The sequence below is a fragment of the Ambystoma mexicanum genome, chromosome 3p (genome assembly GCF_040938575.1).
Source record: "Ambystoma mexicanum isolate Mex_15411 chromosome 3p, UKY_AmexF1_1, whole genome shotgun sequence".
NCBI classification, from domain to species: Eukaryota; Metazoa; Chordata; class Amphibia; order Caudata; family Ambystomatidae; genus Ambystoma; species Ambystoma mexicanum.
Genome location: NC_090925.1, coordinates 614,932,626 through 614,949,073, shown reverse-complemented (window position 1 = coordinate 614,949,073; position 16,448 = coordinate 614,932,626). Strand labels below are relative to the sequence as shown.

The window sequence follows — 16,448 nt, the reverse complement described above, 5'->3', positions numbered from 1 at the left end:
TTAAGACCACGATAATCAAGACAAGGCCTAAGCTCCTTAGTATCTTTCTTGGGAATGAAAAACGAAGCTCCCGCTGGGGATTTGGATGGTCGCAGAATTACGTGACAGGACTAGTTGTTTTAAAGCAGCATTCTCAGCTTTGAGATTCTGAACTTCTGTGGTTAACTCTTGCATACCGCGCATGAGGTCTTGAACTGCAGCCTCCATGTCCGTATCCGTATCAGTTTGTCGGCGTCTCAATCTGTCACAGGTTTCCCCCCTTCTCACCTGTCTTTGCTGTTTGTGGGAGTTCTTCGATGGAGTTTTCTTTCGTAGGGTTCGGGTCTTGTATAACCCTGAGTGCAGGTCCTCGGGTTCCAGCATGCGTTCAGCGTTCCGAGTCCTGGGAACGTTCAGATGTCTGGGAAGTCTGAAGAAATCCAGGAAAACAGTAAAGAGTGCACACGGAAGACGAGTGCATGGAGATCCAGGATGCAAGGAGGGCAAAAGGAGGGGGAATGAAGGAGGAGGAAATTAGGGGAATCGGGAACCAGGAATCAAAGGAGAAACACGGCAACACACGTCTAGCCACGGCAAGTGGTAGCGTTGAGACGCGCGGGGCGTGTCCGCTTTATAGAACGTAATGCGTACAGCGCGGAAACTGGTAAACAGTATTCCGTGTTCGGCGGCCATGTTGGGAGTACTGTCGATTGCAAGCCCCTATGGGTCAGGGACCAGGAAGTCCAGAAAGGACACGTCCGATGGTTCATGACACAATGATAACAAAATAGCCAAATTACTGGCGGACAGGTTGCTGCCGCACATGCCTGCATTGGTCCTTCCCGACCAAGCAGGATTTATCCCCGGTAGTTCGACCCAGAACAATTTACGATACATGTTCTCGCTGATGCATAATGTTGATGTTGAGATGACAATCATTGTGGCCTCACTCGACGCAGAGAAGGTCTGTCGAGTGGGCTTTCAGTGTTCGAAGTATTGCATAGGTCTGGGCTGGGGCTGGTGTGTCTCTAATGGGCCAAACTACTGTATTCTTCCCCTTGGGCTTATGTGCTTGCCAATCAGGTGGTTTAGGATTATATCATGCCGATGAGAAGTACTAGGCAGGGATGCCCTCTGTCACTCATTTTTTTTGCTCTGGCGAAAGAGCCATTAGCCTGCTGCATAAGAGACCATAATGCGCACAAGGGAGTTAAAATCTATTCCCATGTTTCCACAATTTCACTCTATGCAGATCTGTTACTTTAAGTCAAAAATCACAAACACATCTTACAGCCCTTGGTACAGGAGGTACAGAATTAGATGAATTGGGATAAATCGGAGGCGCTTCCATTGAACCCTGGGGTACAATGCAAAGATGTAGGCGAGTCATTTAAATGGTGTCCTTAGGGCATTCAGTACTTGGACATAATGGTAAAGACAATACACTCTTCCTGCTATACTGAAAACTATTGGAAAACCGTTGAACAATTGGAACAGAGCAGAAGCCTGGATTCTCCTCCCATTGTCGCAAGCTGCCAGGATTTCCTTAGCTAAGATGGTCATAGTTCCTAAACTTCTGTATATTTTTAATAATGTACCGATTACTCCTCCAGTCAGTTTTTGGGCTTGTTTAAAGCATGTGATCATATGGTTACTTTGGTCAGGTAGACAAGCTAGGATCTCATACGATACCCTGAACCAACCATTCGAGAGGGGTGGTTTGGAATATCCTGATCTGTTTACCTATTATCTATCAGCACAATTGCAGTACGCCGGTTGGTGGTGGTTCCCCTCCCTGGATCTTACTCATGTTAGATTGGAAAAAGCCATGACTTTTCCAGACAAATTCAAGGTGCTGCTGTGGGGAGAAATTAGGGTGTGTGGGAGGTAGGAGGTACAGCTGGTGGACGCAGCATGCAAAGCTTGGGAGAGAGTGATGTCTTTGGTGGCCGTGGAGCATATGTATGCACCAGGTTTCACTATGTATAATGTACATGGAGTGGATGTTACACATGAAAAGGAGTTACGAATTCACTTTGAAAGATGGGCTATAGTATTACCTGGGATCAATTAAAGGAAAGAGGGGAATGCAACACGGTAACCATGCTATTATACTATAGATTCAGAGAAGCCCTACGTGCTATGTAGGCCAGAAACCCTGATGCACCGGTGAGACCGCTGCTTGCTCCATTTGTTTTAGATCACCCCCCCCAAGGCACACAAAATAAGTGTCCTCATTAAACAAAATGATAAAACTACATAAATTTGCCATCCCCCCCCACCCCCGGCTAAGATATTGAACTCTCTAGTGGAACACTTTAAATTGCGAGATCTGTGGAGGGCAGAGAACGGCGAGACGAGAGGTTATTCCCATTACTCAGCGCCGCATAAGGTATACACCAGGATTGATTACATGTTTACTGGGGAAGAGAGCAGATCCGAATTCTCTGAGATGGAACACTTAGACAGAATACTGTCGGATCACTCGCCGCTGGTAGCGAGATGGAGGGTGTCAGCCCCTAGACTCCCGATCCCTACGTGGAGGCTGAGGAACAAAGCGCTGCAAAATACTGCATTTGCTGAACAAGTTAGGAGAAAATCTGTCAAATACATAGAAATTAACGAAGGGAGCGTCAGCAAGGTGAGCACAGTCTGGGAAGCATATAAAGTGGTGATCAGGGGAGGGATGATAGCCGAATCGGAGGGGGGGGGGGGGTGTGCAAAGGGTACTGGTAAGGGAATTGGAGAAAGTGGAGAGGGAATTGAAGGAGCGGGAGCAGGAGGCCTTGGCAGGACAGCAGCAGCTGGATGGGATGATAGCTTTAAGACAAACTGGCCTCTCACAATGGGATAGGCTTGGAAAGTTCAATTACGCCAAATATGTTGAGAGGAACCATGCGTCAAGAGACAAGCCAGGGAAGATGCTAGCGTGGTTGTGCAGATGAGAGACCGCTCAGCCTCCTATTTATCTAGTTAGAAATTAGAAAATGGAGGAAGTGGGAACGCAAGAAGGGATAAACGAGGTGTTTTCTGAATATTACAAAGCATTACATGCAGCACCCAGGACTGCACGGACGAAGAGATACAGGATGTACTAGAGCAGAAAGATCTGCCCAAGCTAGAGGACACCCAGGTTGAGATACTAGAGGCTCCCATAACACCAGAGGAGGTGGTGGCCATTATTAGATCTCTGCCCACTGGGAAGGCGCCAGGGACGGATGGCCTCCCGGGGGAATTCTACAAGGCATATGCAGACATTTTGGCGCCACTGTTGGTAAAGGTGTACAATAAGTGGCTTGAAACCGGTTACTGCCCGCAAGTATGAGAGGCCCTGATAGTGCCACTGCTCAAACCAAAAAAAAAAAGATGGCAAGGACTTTGGATCCTTTAGACCATTGTCCTTATTGAATCAGGACGGCAAAATCCTAACTGCAGTCCTAGCAAGCAGGCTCCGGAAAGTGATGCACAAGCTGATCCACCATGTGATTCACAGCACTACAGACAGCCCTATCCACAGAGCCGTGGCCTCACTAGACGCCGTTACGATGGAGAAAATGGGGATTGGCCCGCAGTACATGAGATGGGTGCATCTGATATATACAACTCCAATGGCCATGGTCAAGACAGGCAAGAAGTACTCAGTAGCTTGACAACTGTATAGAGGTACTAGGCATGGGTGCCCGCTATCCCCGATGTTATACATACTGGCAGCAGAGCTAAATAGCGGCATATCTGAGGAAAGAGTATGGGGATGTAGGAATAGACATAGATGGGGACAGACATGTGATATCAATGTATGCAGATGAGGTGTTATTATACTTGCAGGACCCCGAAGTGAACTTGCCATACGTGTTGGAGGTGTTGAATAACTCTAGCAAGCTCACAGGCATTAAAGTAAACGAGATGAAATCGTGCCTGTTCCCCCTGCCGGCCCTGCCTCCTTGGAAGCAGATAAGCTGCCAGTTCTCCCCCTACCATGGTGCAGGACTACATTTAGCTATCTGGGTATTAACATCCACCGGGACCCCTCCCAAGAGCATGAGTACAATACATTGCGTGCCAAGGCAGGTTTAGTAGCTTCCATGGGGTTCTGGAGCAAACTGCCCTTGTCAGTGATGGGGAGAGTGGCGCTGCTAAAAATGGTTGCTTTGCCGTGACTCATGCACTGCTTCGGGAATGTCCCGTATGAAATACTGAGGCGCTTTTTTTAGTGAACTTGAAAAATTATGCAGAGGGTTCCTGTGGCAGAAAGGTTGGCATAGGGTCGTTCTTAACACATTGCAGAGGCCATATGACAAAAGAGGGTTGAGGGTGCCAAATTTTGAGCTGTATTATCTGGCGTGTCAGCTGCAACACGTGGTGAAATGGATGGCCGACAAGTCCAGGATTGATACAACGCTACTACAGCCCACGTTGAGGGGTTGGCACTCGAGACATCCTGTGGGCTCCTGTAGGGACGCAGATGAAGCGCTGTTACCTGGTGGAATTGGGCATTCGAATCTGGCGCAGGACCTGCAGGGTGGTTGGTATAACAGACCCGCTCTCTCCGCAGATACCGATAGTGGCGGTGGTGGGGAACAGAGCAAAGGACAGGAGCACAATAGAGGCAAGATGGGAGACGTACGGAGTGGCTAAGGTGGGGGATGCGAGGGGCGAAGGAAGGTGGAAAACCTTTGAGGAACTGCGGGAGGGGTCCAGGATACAGGAAGTCCAGTTATTATTGCACATTACGGTCCTGAGATTGCTTCGTAGAAGATGGCCTAACATCACAGAAGGGGAAAGTGAGAATGCAGCTATTGAGAGGATACTTACAGCGGCAGAAGGGGGACACAGGGTGTCCAGGATTTATATGGGGTTGTTGGGCTGCACTTCTTGTACTAAACTGCACTGTAAGAGCAAATGGGAAAAGGAACTGGGTAGGGCGGTGGAGGAGAGGGATTGGGAGGGAATTAAGCAATACCATTAGAAAGTCTCCAGAAACACCAAGCTACAATTGATACAACTGTATATCGAGGGGCGTGGCCAGCTAGCCATGCAGTAGGACGTGTCCCGGAGCTGCTCCTATGGATCCGAAATCGATCCGATGAAACACACGCTCAAAATAACTCACGGCGCTTAAGAATAGAAGCAAGGACGTCGGAACGTTTGCTTTATACATACTGAATATTGCAGACACATCGAAGGCCTCCTTGACATAAAAAGAAGCGTTATCCGGAGGCGGCTGCACTGAAAGACTGGGGCGCAAGATGGCAGAAAACAAAGGACCCGAGCCTAATGCCCCGAGCGGTGGACGGTGAAGACTGGAGGAAGAGATTGTGGAGTGCGCAGCCGGCCGTGAAAAGAAACACATTGCAGAGCCCGTAGTTGTATTGTTTACAAAAGCACACGCACCGCGGACACAGCTCTGATGGTGCGGAGGGGGCTGAGAGCGGTGGCGACAGGCACTGGGAAGAAAGCGAAGTGTCCCAGGCGGCTACAATTGTAGCATCGAGGGAGCCGTCTGGGGCTCCGTGAGGCACAGGCGGACCCAGCGCAGATTGCTGGGAGCACCTCTGTGGCGTGCGAACAGCGGCCGATGAAGAGGATACTTTGTTTAAAGCACAAGGAACTGCTTTTGTGCTGGAGCCAACGTGATCTCACTGCTCCCAGACCACAGACACTGCCGGGCTGGAGCGGATGCAGCGGAACATTGTTGCACCTCTAAATGCAAGGCTTGGGAGGCGATACCATTGGCCACATGAACTAAGGACAGAGAATGGGTGCTGAAGGCGAGCTGGGCATGAATAAAAGATGTTAAGGAACGCATGCAATAAATAACAACAAACGCCCTTGGTGTTCAGTGTATCCTTTTAACTTGAATGCAGCCCTATTGCAAGGATAGCTGGGTGCTGTGTTCCTATGGGAGGCTGTGATACTTTAGCACCTGGAGTGCGCCGGACGACCGCCCTTCGCTGTAAGGGGGCCTGGAAACCGTTTTACCACAAAGGGTAGGGAGAGCACCCATAACCTACATGAGGAGACGGGAGGAGCACCCAGGCACTGCCAGGTAATGCAGATATAAGGGTGTGCTGCCATTACTGTAGCAGGAGCAGTTCATGTGCTGGCGCCTCCTGGATAGTTGCCGGATGCCATGATAGTTGAAGACAGATGGCAAGCATTGAAGGGTGCAGACAGCATAGAACATATCTACTGGTACGCAGAAGGAAGAGCACTCAGTGATCCAAGGAACAAACAAGAGGAGGCCGACCACAGCAGCCAGAGGAGATACGTGGGAGGACGCAACCCACTCGAGGGCTTTGGAGAAGTTGCCAAGTCTGTATGACACAAGGGGGACCACAACCAGGAAAAAGTAGCGGCGTGAAGAACACGAGGAGCCCAAGAGATGGGGGGTCACGCTGATAGCACAAAATAGTTGCCAGGAAGCAGTAAGTCAATTAGAAACGTTGGAGGACACAGCCCACCCGAAGACACAGTGTCACAAATACAAACCTATACAGGGGCTTCTCAAGGACAACTGCCCTGGGCCAGGAGTGACACACTGGTGCTACACCACTACAGAGAGGCAGGATTGATAAGCCACAGGCCAAGTAATCTTAGATACATAACGGAGATTGCAAGATGGCGGGACAAGGAGCCGTTAGCAAGAACAAAAACAAACAATCCACGATGGAAGCATTTGCTAAGACGCAGCAGTCTCCTGCGGCGACAACGCACAGCGGTGTGACAGCACCGGCGGAGAGCACCCCAGCGGCTGAAAATCACCAGATACTAGCGGCCATAACGGAGCTGAGAGACTCGTGGGCGATAGCGATGGCGGACCTGCGTACTTCCTTGGAGGCTAAAATAGACGCAGTAGGCATAGAAGTCACCCTACTGCGACAAGATGTTAGAACGCTGGCAGAGAGAACGAGCAGCCTGGAAAGTGCGGTGAAAATCAACACAGACACAAGCACTAGCAACACAAAAGAGGTACATATATTGAAGCAACATGGGGATGGGAAGGGAGGTGGGAGGGAGAGGGACTGGGGAGTTTGGTGCGTTATGGTTGAAGGGGGTTATGTTAGGGATGGGTTGGGAGGTGGGAGGAGCGGGGAATGGGGAGTTTGGTGTGTTTTTGGTTAAGGGGTGTTTAAACCGGGGAACAAGCCTATGCAGAAGGGAATGGAAATTAGATTTAGACTGCACCTGTGGGAGGTGGAATGGAACTTGGAGAAGCCATGGGGGACCTTAAAACAGTAACATGGAATGTAAGGGGGCTAAATAGTTACCTCAAGAGAAATAAGGTGATGTTGTACCTGCAGAGGCAAAAAATAGACATTGCACTGCTACAGGAGACGACCTGACACGGGAGAAAATGGATTCGATTGCTAGGAAGTCGAAGGGGGTGATAGTGAGCTCATCATAATAATAATAATAAAATAATAATTTGGCATTTATATAGCGCTACGAACCCTCAGGTATCTGAGCGCTGCTTATTATTACCCACGGTGTGTGGTGCTCATTTATCGACCTCGGAAGGATGAAACGCTGAGTTAGGCGCTGCCCGGATTCGAACCTGCATTCGCAGTCTCTGCACTGATGTCAAAGCGAGCGCTCTACTCGCTGTGCCACTTGACCGGCTATATTCTGCCTATGCCAGGGGAGTGCTTATTTGGGTGTCGCCACATGTCCCATTCCAACGGTTACACGAGGTGGCTGAGACAGACGGGAGGATGGTAATATTGAGGGGACTGGTGGAAAATAGGGAGATAAGCATAGTAAATACGTATGCCCCGAACCAGAACACAGCGGCGTACATTAGAACATTGTGTACTAACCTGAGCGCGTATGTGGGGAGCGCGGTGATCTGGGGAGGGGACTTCAACTGCGTACATAACCCGAGGGTGCATAGATCGGACGGGAAGATGGATAGACCCGCCCCTGCTGCTAAAGCGCTGCAGACATTGCCGAGTGACTTTGGTCTAGAGGATGCATGGAGAATGAGACACCCCCAGGAGAGGCAGTATTCGCAATATTCTGCCCCGCAGCAGTTACGGGTGAGGTTGGACTACGTCTTTACTACACCTGACGTGGTAGCGGAGATAACACAAATAGAATATAAAACAAGGGTTCTTTCGGACCACTCGCCCCCGATTCTTGGATGGCAATACTGCCCCCCCCACCCCGAGAGCGAGGATTCCGACATGGCGCCTGCAGGCAGAGGCACTGAGAGACCCCTTTTTTAGGGAGGGCATGAGGGAGGAGATTGTAAACTTTTTCGAGACGAATACTGTGTGGATTCGGCGGGAACTCTTTGGGAGGCCTTTAAAGTCGTGATGAGAGGGGTAGCCATAGCAAAATCTAAAGGACTACAAGGTGGGATTTTAGCTGACCTAAGAGAGACGGAAGAGAAACTGGAGGAGGCTTGATGAGGTGAAGACGGCGCTAAAGAGAAATTAGAACTGATACTTATGCTACAGCAGAAATGCGCGGAGCTCTGGGATAGACCTCAATTATAAAAAATATGTAGAGAGACAGCATGCGGGTGGGGATAAGCCAGGACGACTCTTGGCGTGGTTATATAAGAGCGAAACCCCCAGAGTCACAGTCAGGACCATAACAAGGGAAGACGGTAGTGTAGCGGACACCCAAGAGGAAGTTAACCAAGAGTTTGCAGACTATTATAAGATATTATATGGAGACGATGGTAAGAGCAGTCGTGCTACGATAACAGAAACATTGGAGGATATAGGGTTGCCCAAGATAAGTGAGGAGGAAAAAGAGGAGTTAGATGCACCAATTACCCTAGAAGAACTAGGGGAGGTGGTGAGACAGTTGCCAACTAGCAAGACTCCAGGGGCAGATGGGCTCCCAAGCGAATTTTATAAAGTATACATGGAAGAGGTTCTCCCCCCACTGTTAGAAATGTTGAACGAAGCGTTTGATACGGGAAGTTTACCAGAGTCATTGAGAGAAGCGATAATACCACTTCCCAAACCTAATAAGCCTGGGCATAGCTGCAGCTCATATCGCCCCTTGTTGATGCTGAATCAGGACAGCAAGATATCCTGGCAAATAGATTGAAAAAGGTGATCGGTAGGTTAATACACCCTGATCAGACGGGTTATGTCCTAAACAGGAACATCTCTAATAATCACAGACGACTCCAACGAATTATTGAGAGTGGTAGCGAAAATGCAGACGAAATGGCAATTGTGTCCTTGGACGCAATAAAAGCCTTCGATTCGGTCAAGTGGCCATGGCTGATGCGGCCCTGGAAGGCTATGGGTTGGGCCCTGGATATGTACGGTGGGCGAAAATACTGTATAGGGAACCGCTGGCTAGAGTTAAGACGGGATCGGTGATATCGGAAAGGTGGCAGCTTAGCAGGGGCACCAGACAGGGTTGTCCGTGGTCTCCAATGCTCTACATACTGGCCCTGGAACCTCTAGCAATATATCTGAGACAGCAATATGATACCATAGGCATTGAGGTGAAAGGGAAATGACATCTGATCTCCCTATACGCAGATGATCTGTTCCTGTACTTGAGGCACCCGGAGGAAAACCTCCAATACATTCTAGATGTAATGGAGAGATATGCGGGCTTTTCTGGTATAGCGGTGAACCCCCAGAAGTCGAGCATGTTCCCACTGGGTGGGTACAAGGGGATCCCAGTGGAGCGGTTACCCGTATTGCAGGTGCCATGGGCGGTCAGAACTTTTCGATACCTAGGGATAGACATTTACCACACAGTAGAAGAGGAGCACAGGTTTAACACAGAGGTGGCCATTAAAAAAAAAAAAAAATCGAAAATTGCATCCGATTTTGGGTGAGGTTGCCCTTAGCAATGATGGGACGGGGAGCAATGCTCAAGATGGTGGTCTTGCCTAGGCTCCTGCACTACTTTGGGAACATACCATATTTGATACCTAAGAAGTTCTTCATCAAACTGAACGGTATGTGCAGGGATTTCCTGTGGCATGGCATGCGGAACAGAGTGGCACTATGGAAGCTACAGAATTTCTATGAAAGAGGTGGGATAAAATTGCCCAATTAGGAGGTTTATTATGTGGCGAGCCAACTGCAGTATGTTGCCAAATGGCTCTCGGATTAAGAGACCTCTAAATCCAGGCTGTTTGGGTAAGATTGCACACCTTTTAACTTGAAAGAGATGATGTGGGCACCCAAAGCGGAAATGAAAGGGCACCCCAAGATGATGTTGCTGGGGTGGAAGATATGGCGTAGGGCATGTCAGATGATGGAGAACCCATCTCCATGCTCCCCGCAGGTGCCACTGGTTGTATTAACTGGGGCAGATGAACAGCTAAGAATGATAATCAGAAACCACTGGGAACGGGCTGGGCTAGTAACAATGGGTGATATTTGGCAGGAGGGCTCTATTAATACCTTTGAGGGGCTGCGGGATGAAACTGGGTTGCATGCGGGCCAGTATATTACATACCACAGAATGGTGCAGAGAGTTAAGAGAGTATGGCCCGAAACTGTGCTGGAGGAAGAACCAGATGCCACCACAGATATGATCTATGACATAGCGGAAGGGGGACATGAGATATCCAGATTATATGAGATGTTGATGCTTAAAGTTGGGCGCGAGGTCACACAGTTGAGGCTAGATTGGGAAACGGAAGTAGGAGCCCCGATGGAGGATGGGATGTGGGAACAGGCTCAGGGGTATCACAAGAAGGTGTCTAGAAATGTGAGATTGAAACAGATACAACTGTATATCACGCACAGGGCATACATGACGCCCCAAAGGATATCAAGGTTTAAGAATGCAGGACGGCAGGCATGCCCCAAGTGTGATGAGGAGAATGCGGGCATGGTGCATATGTTCTGGTCATGCCCGGTCATTGAACGCTTTTGGAGCGACGTGGAGCGGAGACTTGCAGAGAAGGGGGTCAAGATAGTAGTGAACACTGTGTGGGCTTGTTTGTTGGGGGGATTCCCAAGATCACAGAAGCTAAAGCATGTGAGCAAACTTAGAGATCTGGCATATGTGCTTGCAAAGTGAAGAATCGCCATGGGGTGGAAGACATGCCATAGACCGAGAGTGGAGGTGTGGTGGAAAGACTTGCAGAAATGGGCAGAGGCAGAAACTATAGTATGGCAAGAAGTGAGCAATGCTCGGGGGGAGGAGGAGACAGAGTCCCTGATGGCCTGGAAATTATCGATAGCACAGCTGTTTGGGTCAACCCGAGACCCAGCTGAGCCCATGGAAGGAGAGACCCTGCCACAGGACGCAGATACGGAATGTGTACAGTGATAGGCTCGAAAGTGGGGGTGGGATATGGGAAGCAGTGACTGGAAATAACAATGTATAATGGATCTGTTGATATATGCACTGCCTGTTTGGTTTGTATTGTTTGATTGGAATTTAATGAAAAAAACAAAATAAAAAATAAAAAAAAACTGTATATCGTGCACAGGGCATATCTAACACCGGCAGTGATCTCCACATTTAAAGGAGCTGGGATCCAAGTGTGCCCCAAATGCAAAGGGGAGGAGGCTGGGGATGCCCAGTGAATCAAGATTTTTGGGAAAAAGTGGCATCAAAGGTAGCCTATGGAGCAATAGACCTTGATATCAAAACGCCAGAGGCCTGTATGCTGGGACAATTTAAGAGAAATAAGAAGGATAAACCGCTGAATAACTTAAAAGGACTTGGTATACATTACAAGTAAGCGTAGTATAGCCACGGGAAGGAAGGATACGAGAGCACCGAGCGTATGCAGATGGTGGCGAGATCTGGAGAAGTGGTGCACAGCAGAAACAGGAGTGTGGGAGAAAACGCTTAGAGCGCAAACAGAGGAGCCGGGATAGATTTACAGAGCTGGCTAGCGCCGATGGTGGCACTGTACGCAAACTTGGAAGCTAATGAGAATAGACAAGGACAGTTGGAGGGAGATGCAATAACCATGATCACTGTATAGACGGATGGGCAGGCCGGAGGGAGGGGGCGGGGCAGGGGCGGGAGGGAGGGAGGTATTAATGGAGCTGAGAAGTGGGTTGTTGAAGTTGAGTTTGTTGATCTGTGTGGTGTAATTGTAATGTTATGTTTAAACCAAATAAACATTTTTAAAAAAAAAATACTACATAAAGTTGACAAGAAGATCACGTTCAGCGAGCCATCGCCAAACAACCGGCTTCAATTAATTAACTTTAAGTTCCTGCATAAGGTTTATTATTACCCTGCATTGCTGGAGATATAGTATCCTGATAGGTCTGCCAGGTGTGACATATGCCCCCAGGACCCAGCTGATGTCATGCATGTTGTATGGGAGTGTTCTAATGCAAGGCCCTTCTGGGAGCGGGTTGCAGCGGTCATGGGACAAATTATCTCTCTGTGTGTTACGGAATCACCTGAAATGTGGTTACTGTCTCTGTTTGAGGACGGGAGCAGAGATGAGAACAAGTTGTTGGGTATGGCTTCCATTGTAGCACGCTCGTTGATTGCCAGGACATGGGGGGGGTGCCTTGCTTTCAAGAATGGTTAAACTGAATAACTGAGGGACGTAAAACTCAATATGCATTAACAATGTGTTGCAGGAGCAGACCAAGAGACTTTTGGGCTCCATTGAGAGCTTATATGAATATTTTAAGGGATGCTCAAAGGTTAGAGCACTGAAATGGTTGTTCAAGAGAGATTACTTGCAGCACTTGTATAGTTATCAATGTTGCCGTGCTATTGGATAACTCTGGGAAGTTCAGCGGGATGTATCACTCCCTTTGGGGGCAGGATTATTGTATGTTGCTGGAATGAGGGGATTATGATTTGGTTGCCATTCACATGCATATCTGTGCTAGTTTTCACTGGCTTTCTGTTTCTGTATTGTTATCTTTCTCTTATGGAAAATAATAAAAATAAATAAAAAATAAAAAGATGTAGAGCCAATTTCTAGTCAAGTGGTAAGCGATTATTACTACTCGATATTGTGATAAGTGATCAATGTGAATTATATGATACTTGGTTATAAACATGGGACCTATCTAGTATTTCTCTACAGGTTCAAGGGACTTGGGGAGGTATAAATGCCAAGAGGATTTATGTTAATGACCTCCTTCAGTATATGTTTTGATATTGAATCTATGAGATTAGAAAGTTGGGTTGGGAGGACTTATGCTAATTTCTCTTCTGTAAATAGTTTTCTAGGACGAGAGCATGTTTGATCCCTGAAGGAGGATAGGGTAGAGCCGAAGCGCATTGACAAAGAGAAAAGGAAGACTTCTTTGCTTGCCACAAACCAATCTGTTAATTGTAATAAATTAGTGTATTTATGTATCTATGTGCAGTTTATAAAGTACAAGCTGATTGATTATTGATGAATCTGTTTAATATGCATAGAAGAAACCATGGGGTTGGATATTAACCCTGAATTTAAATAAGTTAATTCAATTAATTGGCATACATTTTCTGTGAATTTGGTTTTTGAAATGTCTAGTTGTGAAAAGCATTATGCCATACGGAGTGCGCTTGTGTGCGTTTTAATGTGTTTTCTATACTCCCATAATGGAACCATTCTTTACTGGCTGACTCCCTCTTGAGCTGACCTGACCTAATCCTCCTGGTGCCTGCTCAGTTGCAGCATGCTGCTTCTGACTGGGTGCACCGGTTATTGTGCCTTTCGGTCGACCGGGTGCCTCCTATTGCAATAAATATATGTACATTGGCCTACACCAAGCTGCTCGAAAGTCGCTTGCGAAAGAATCCGTGTTGCAAGGTCCTGACCTTAAAATCAATGTAAGCCGCCATTTTAGGCCAATCCGCCATTTTAGGATTTGCTTTGTAAAAGTCACCCTGTGAGTTAAAATGGTGGACGATGTCATTCCAAAATACAACATGGCCGTCTTGACCTCTGTACATAGCCAATATGTAACTTACCTGCAGGCCACTTGTTGAGGTCGTGAACTGAGACCTTGTCCTTCGTTGACTTGTGTGTAAGGGATTACTCGTGTAAAGAATCCACGAGTATACTATGAAAACAATGTATTCAAATACTGAGCATAGAACACTTGTTTTGCCACATTGTATTAAAGTTTAAGAAGACTAACATGGAAAATCCCAGAAAACATAGTTGCTGTATAGGCTTGTTGATACATGTATTAAAAGCGAACCAGTTATATGCGGTTGTTCGAGACTTGGCATGAACCCTAGATCGGTGATGTATTAAGTGGAATATTAACCTGAAGTGGGGCTGGACATTGTGCTCGCAAAGTGTATAAAAAGCCGATGCATTCTAATGTACAGCGTCTCTCACTGAACACACTGAACCACGCTGGAGTTCTTTGCGTTGTACTGAGGGCTGATCGCTATCTGATTTTGCTCTGTTTTTGTAACTGGATTCAGAATAAAATAAAGTACTTTGTATGTTCCTTTGTAACCCGTGTTCGGTGTATTTCCTTTTGGGGTACTCAGCCTCGATATTTTGATACCGGAAACACTTGTAAAGCAATCCCTTTACTTAACGTGGTTCTCCTGCCGTTTCTGGGCCAAATCCACAGCGACTGTCACTATGAACAATTGTCCATAAGACTTGATATATTCCTTGGTGTTGTCAGAGGTCGCCTGGGTCCAGGAACAACTGGGTTTGCAGCCCTCGCCAAACACCCAAACAATTACTGTGGACTTACATTGGCTGATATCCTACTTTGCTTCCATTCCTCTTTGAAAGCTTGGGCCTTGAATCTGCAGCTCTTCTGGGGAAGTTCCCCTCTGGAACTTCTGGGTTTTATTATGCTTTGGCTGCACCTGCAGGGTACAACTGTGCTAACCTGACTTTATTCCATAACCATGGCTTGCCTATGGACTTTGTAAAGGTTTTGGCGACAGGAAACAATGAGTCAACCGTTTGAACTCTTGAGAAGTAACTTAAAACAGGTACTTACCTGGACTTGAATATTTTTTCCTTATCCCTTCTTCGGTCTCTGGAGTTGACTTGAGAAGGTACCAGTGACTTATTAGGGAATTTAATATAATACAACACTGCAGTTGACTCTAATCCCATTGTACAGGGCTCTGCAGCCTTTGGCTCTCCATAGGTTTTGGACTACAACTTCCATCAGCCCTCGCTAGAAAAGTCAAAGGTGAGGGATCTAGGAGTTGTAGTCCAAAACATAAAAGCCACAGGATAAAATTGCACATTTTGTTACTGTATTTCTAAATGTATCTGGGGAAAATTGTGACTTAGCTAGGCCAAGTACAGTGTATCTAATTCTACTGCACTTTTGGGTAGCCCTCTAGCTTCTAATTGTTTTAACACTAGATATTGTATATTATATGTGCATAACATTTTCCCTTTTAGGTACATGTGCCCTATAATATATTTTTGGTCGGGGGAACAACTGTATAATGTGTGGTGTTTAGAACCAGCTATACGCCTCATCATCTCCAGAAGTGGGGTGGGTCGGTCCAAAAGCCCCTCTTACTGTTTTATACTCAAACTATTTTAGTGTGAAGTGTGTTCGTGCCAATAGTACTTATTCACACTTCTGGTTACTTATTGTGTAATTCTGTAACAAATATCTATTGGGACCAGCTGTATCTACCAACCACCCTTCGGCCTTCACCTGAGCAAAGCCAAGACTGCTGTGCTATTGCTACCCCATCGAGGGATTTTGGTCCATCGTGTGGATGGAATCCTGTTTTACCTTGGGATAAACCAGATGGCTGTGGCAAAATCTCCATAACTGATAAGCAAGACATGCATCAACTTAGGAGTACTTTACTTCTGAAACTGAATTCTAAAATGCTGTAAAAGGAAGGCATGGAACCAGTAAATGCAGTAAAGCGAGGGAGATGCAGGGCAAATTAAAGGGTGTGTAATGTATGTATATTTAGATATAGAAGATATTTTATTTAAAAAGATAAAGACTAAAATGAAATCACTGCTGGGATCACTGTACAATGATAGCCTGCTCACCATCATCGGGACCTTGTAGGATAAGATAACGGGTGGTCTCTGCAACGCCATCTTCAGCACTAGACACTTCAATGCATCCTGAAAAGGGAAAAAGATTAGCATGAACTATACCGTGTTTATTTTCTCCTTTTATCCATAGTGTAAAGGGTGGGTGGTGTGGAAGGTTGGTGCTTGAACTTGCCTACCTCGCTGGCTTGGATAAAGGCAAGGTGTCCTCCCTATATAAGCTTTTAGATTGGAATGACCCTCAGGAGTGCCTACCCTACACGATAAAATGGGAGTAAGACTTGGGTCAGCAAATTGGGGAGGACTCCTGGAAGTGGATCTGGGACAAGAATCACTGTGCAACTAGATGCACTACTGATTGGCAATGCTTACTGAAGGTTTTCTACAGGTGGTACCTCACCCTTCCCCCAGACCCCTGGCTAAACAAAAGGAATCCATCCTACCCTACAGTTTACTAGAGAGGATGCAACAAAACTGGTACATTGTTCCACATGTGGTGGGAATGCGTTGTACCCCAATACCTTTGGAAGGAGGTGCTCTCCCA

At 47.1% G+C, this 16,448-nt stretch overlaps 1 protein-coding gene across 3 annotated transcripts in view; it reads right to left on the bottom strand.

Moving 5' to 3' along the window:
* ZNF335 (zinc finger protein 335) overlaps positions 1-16,448 on the bottom strand; it is a 1,126,934-nt gene that overhangs the window by 997,016 nt on the left and 113,470 nt on the right. For 2 of the 3 annotated variants that reach the window (XM_069651371.1, XM_069651372.1), the window contains exon 3: positions 15,899-15,976. The exons of the other annotated variant lie outside the window; for it this stretch is intronic. In XM_069651371.1, the coding sequence (XP_069507472.1) occupies positions 15,899-15,976 (78 nt within the window). The remainder of the gene's footprint in view (positions 1-15,898; positions 15,977-16,448) is intronic. 3 annotated transcript variants of the gene reach the window in all.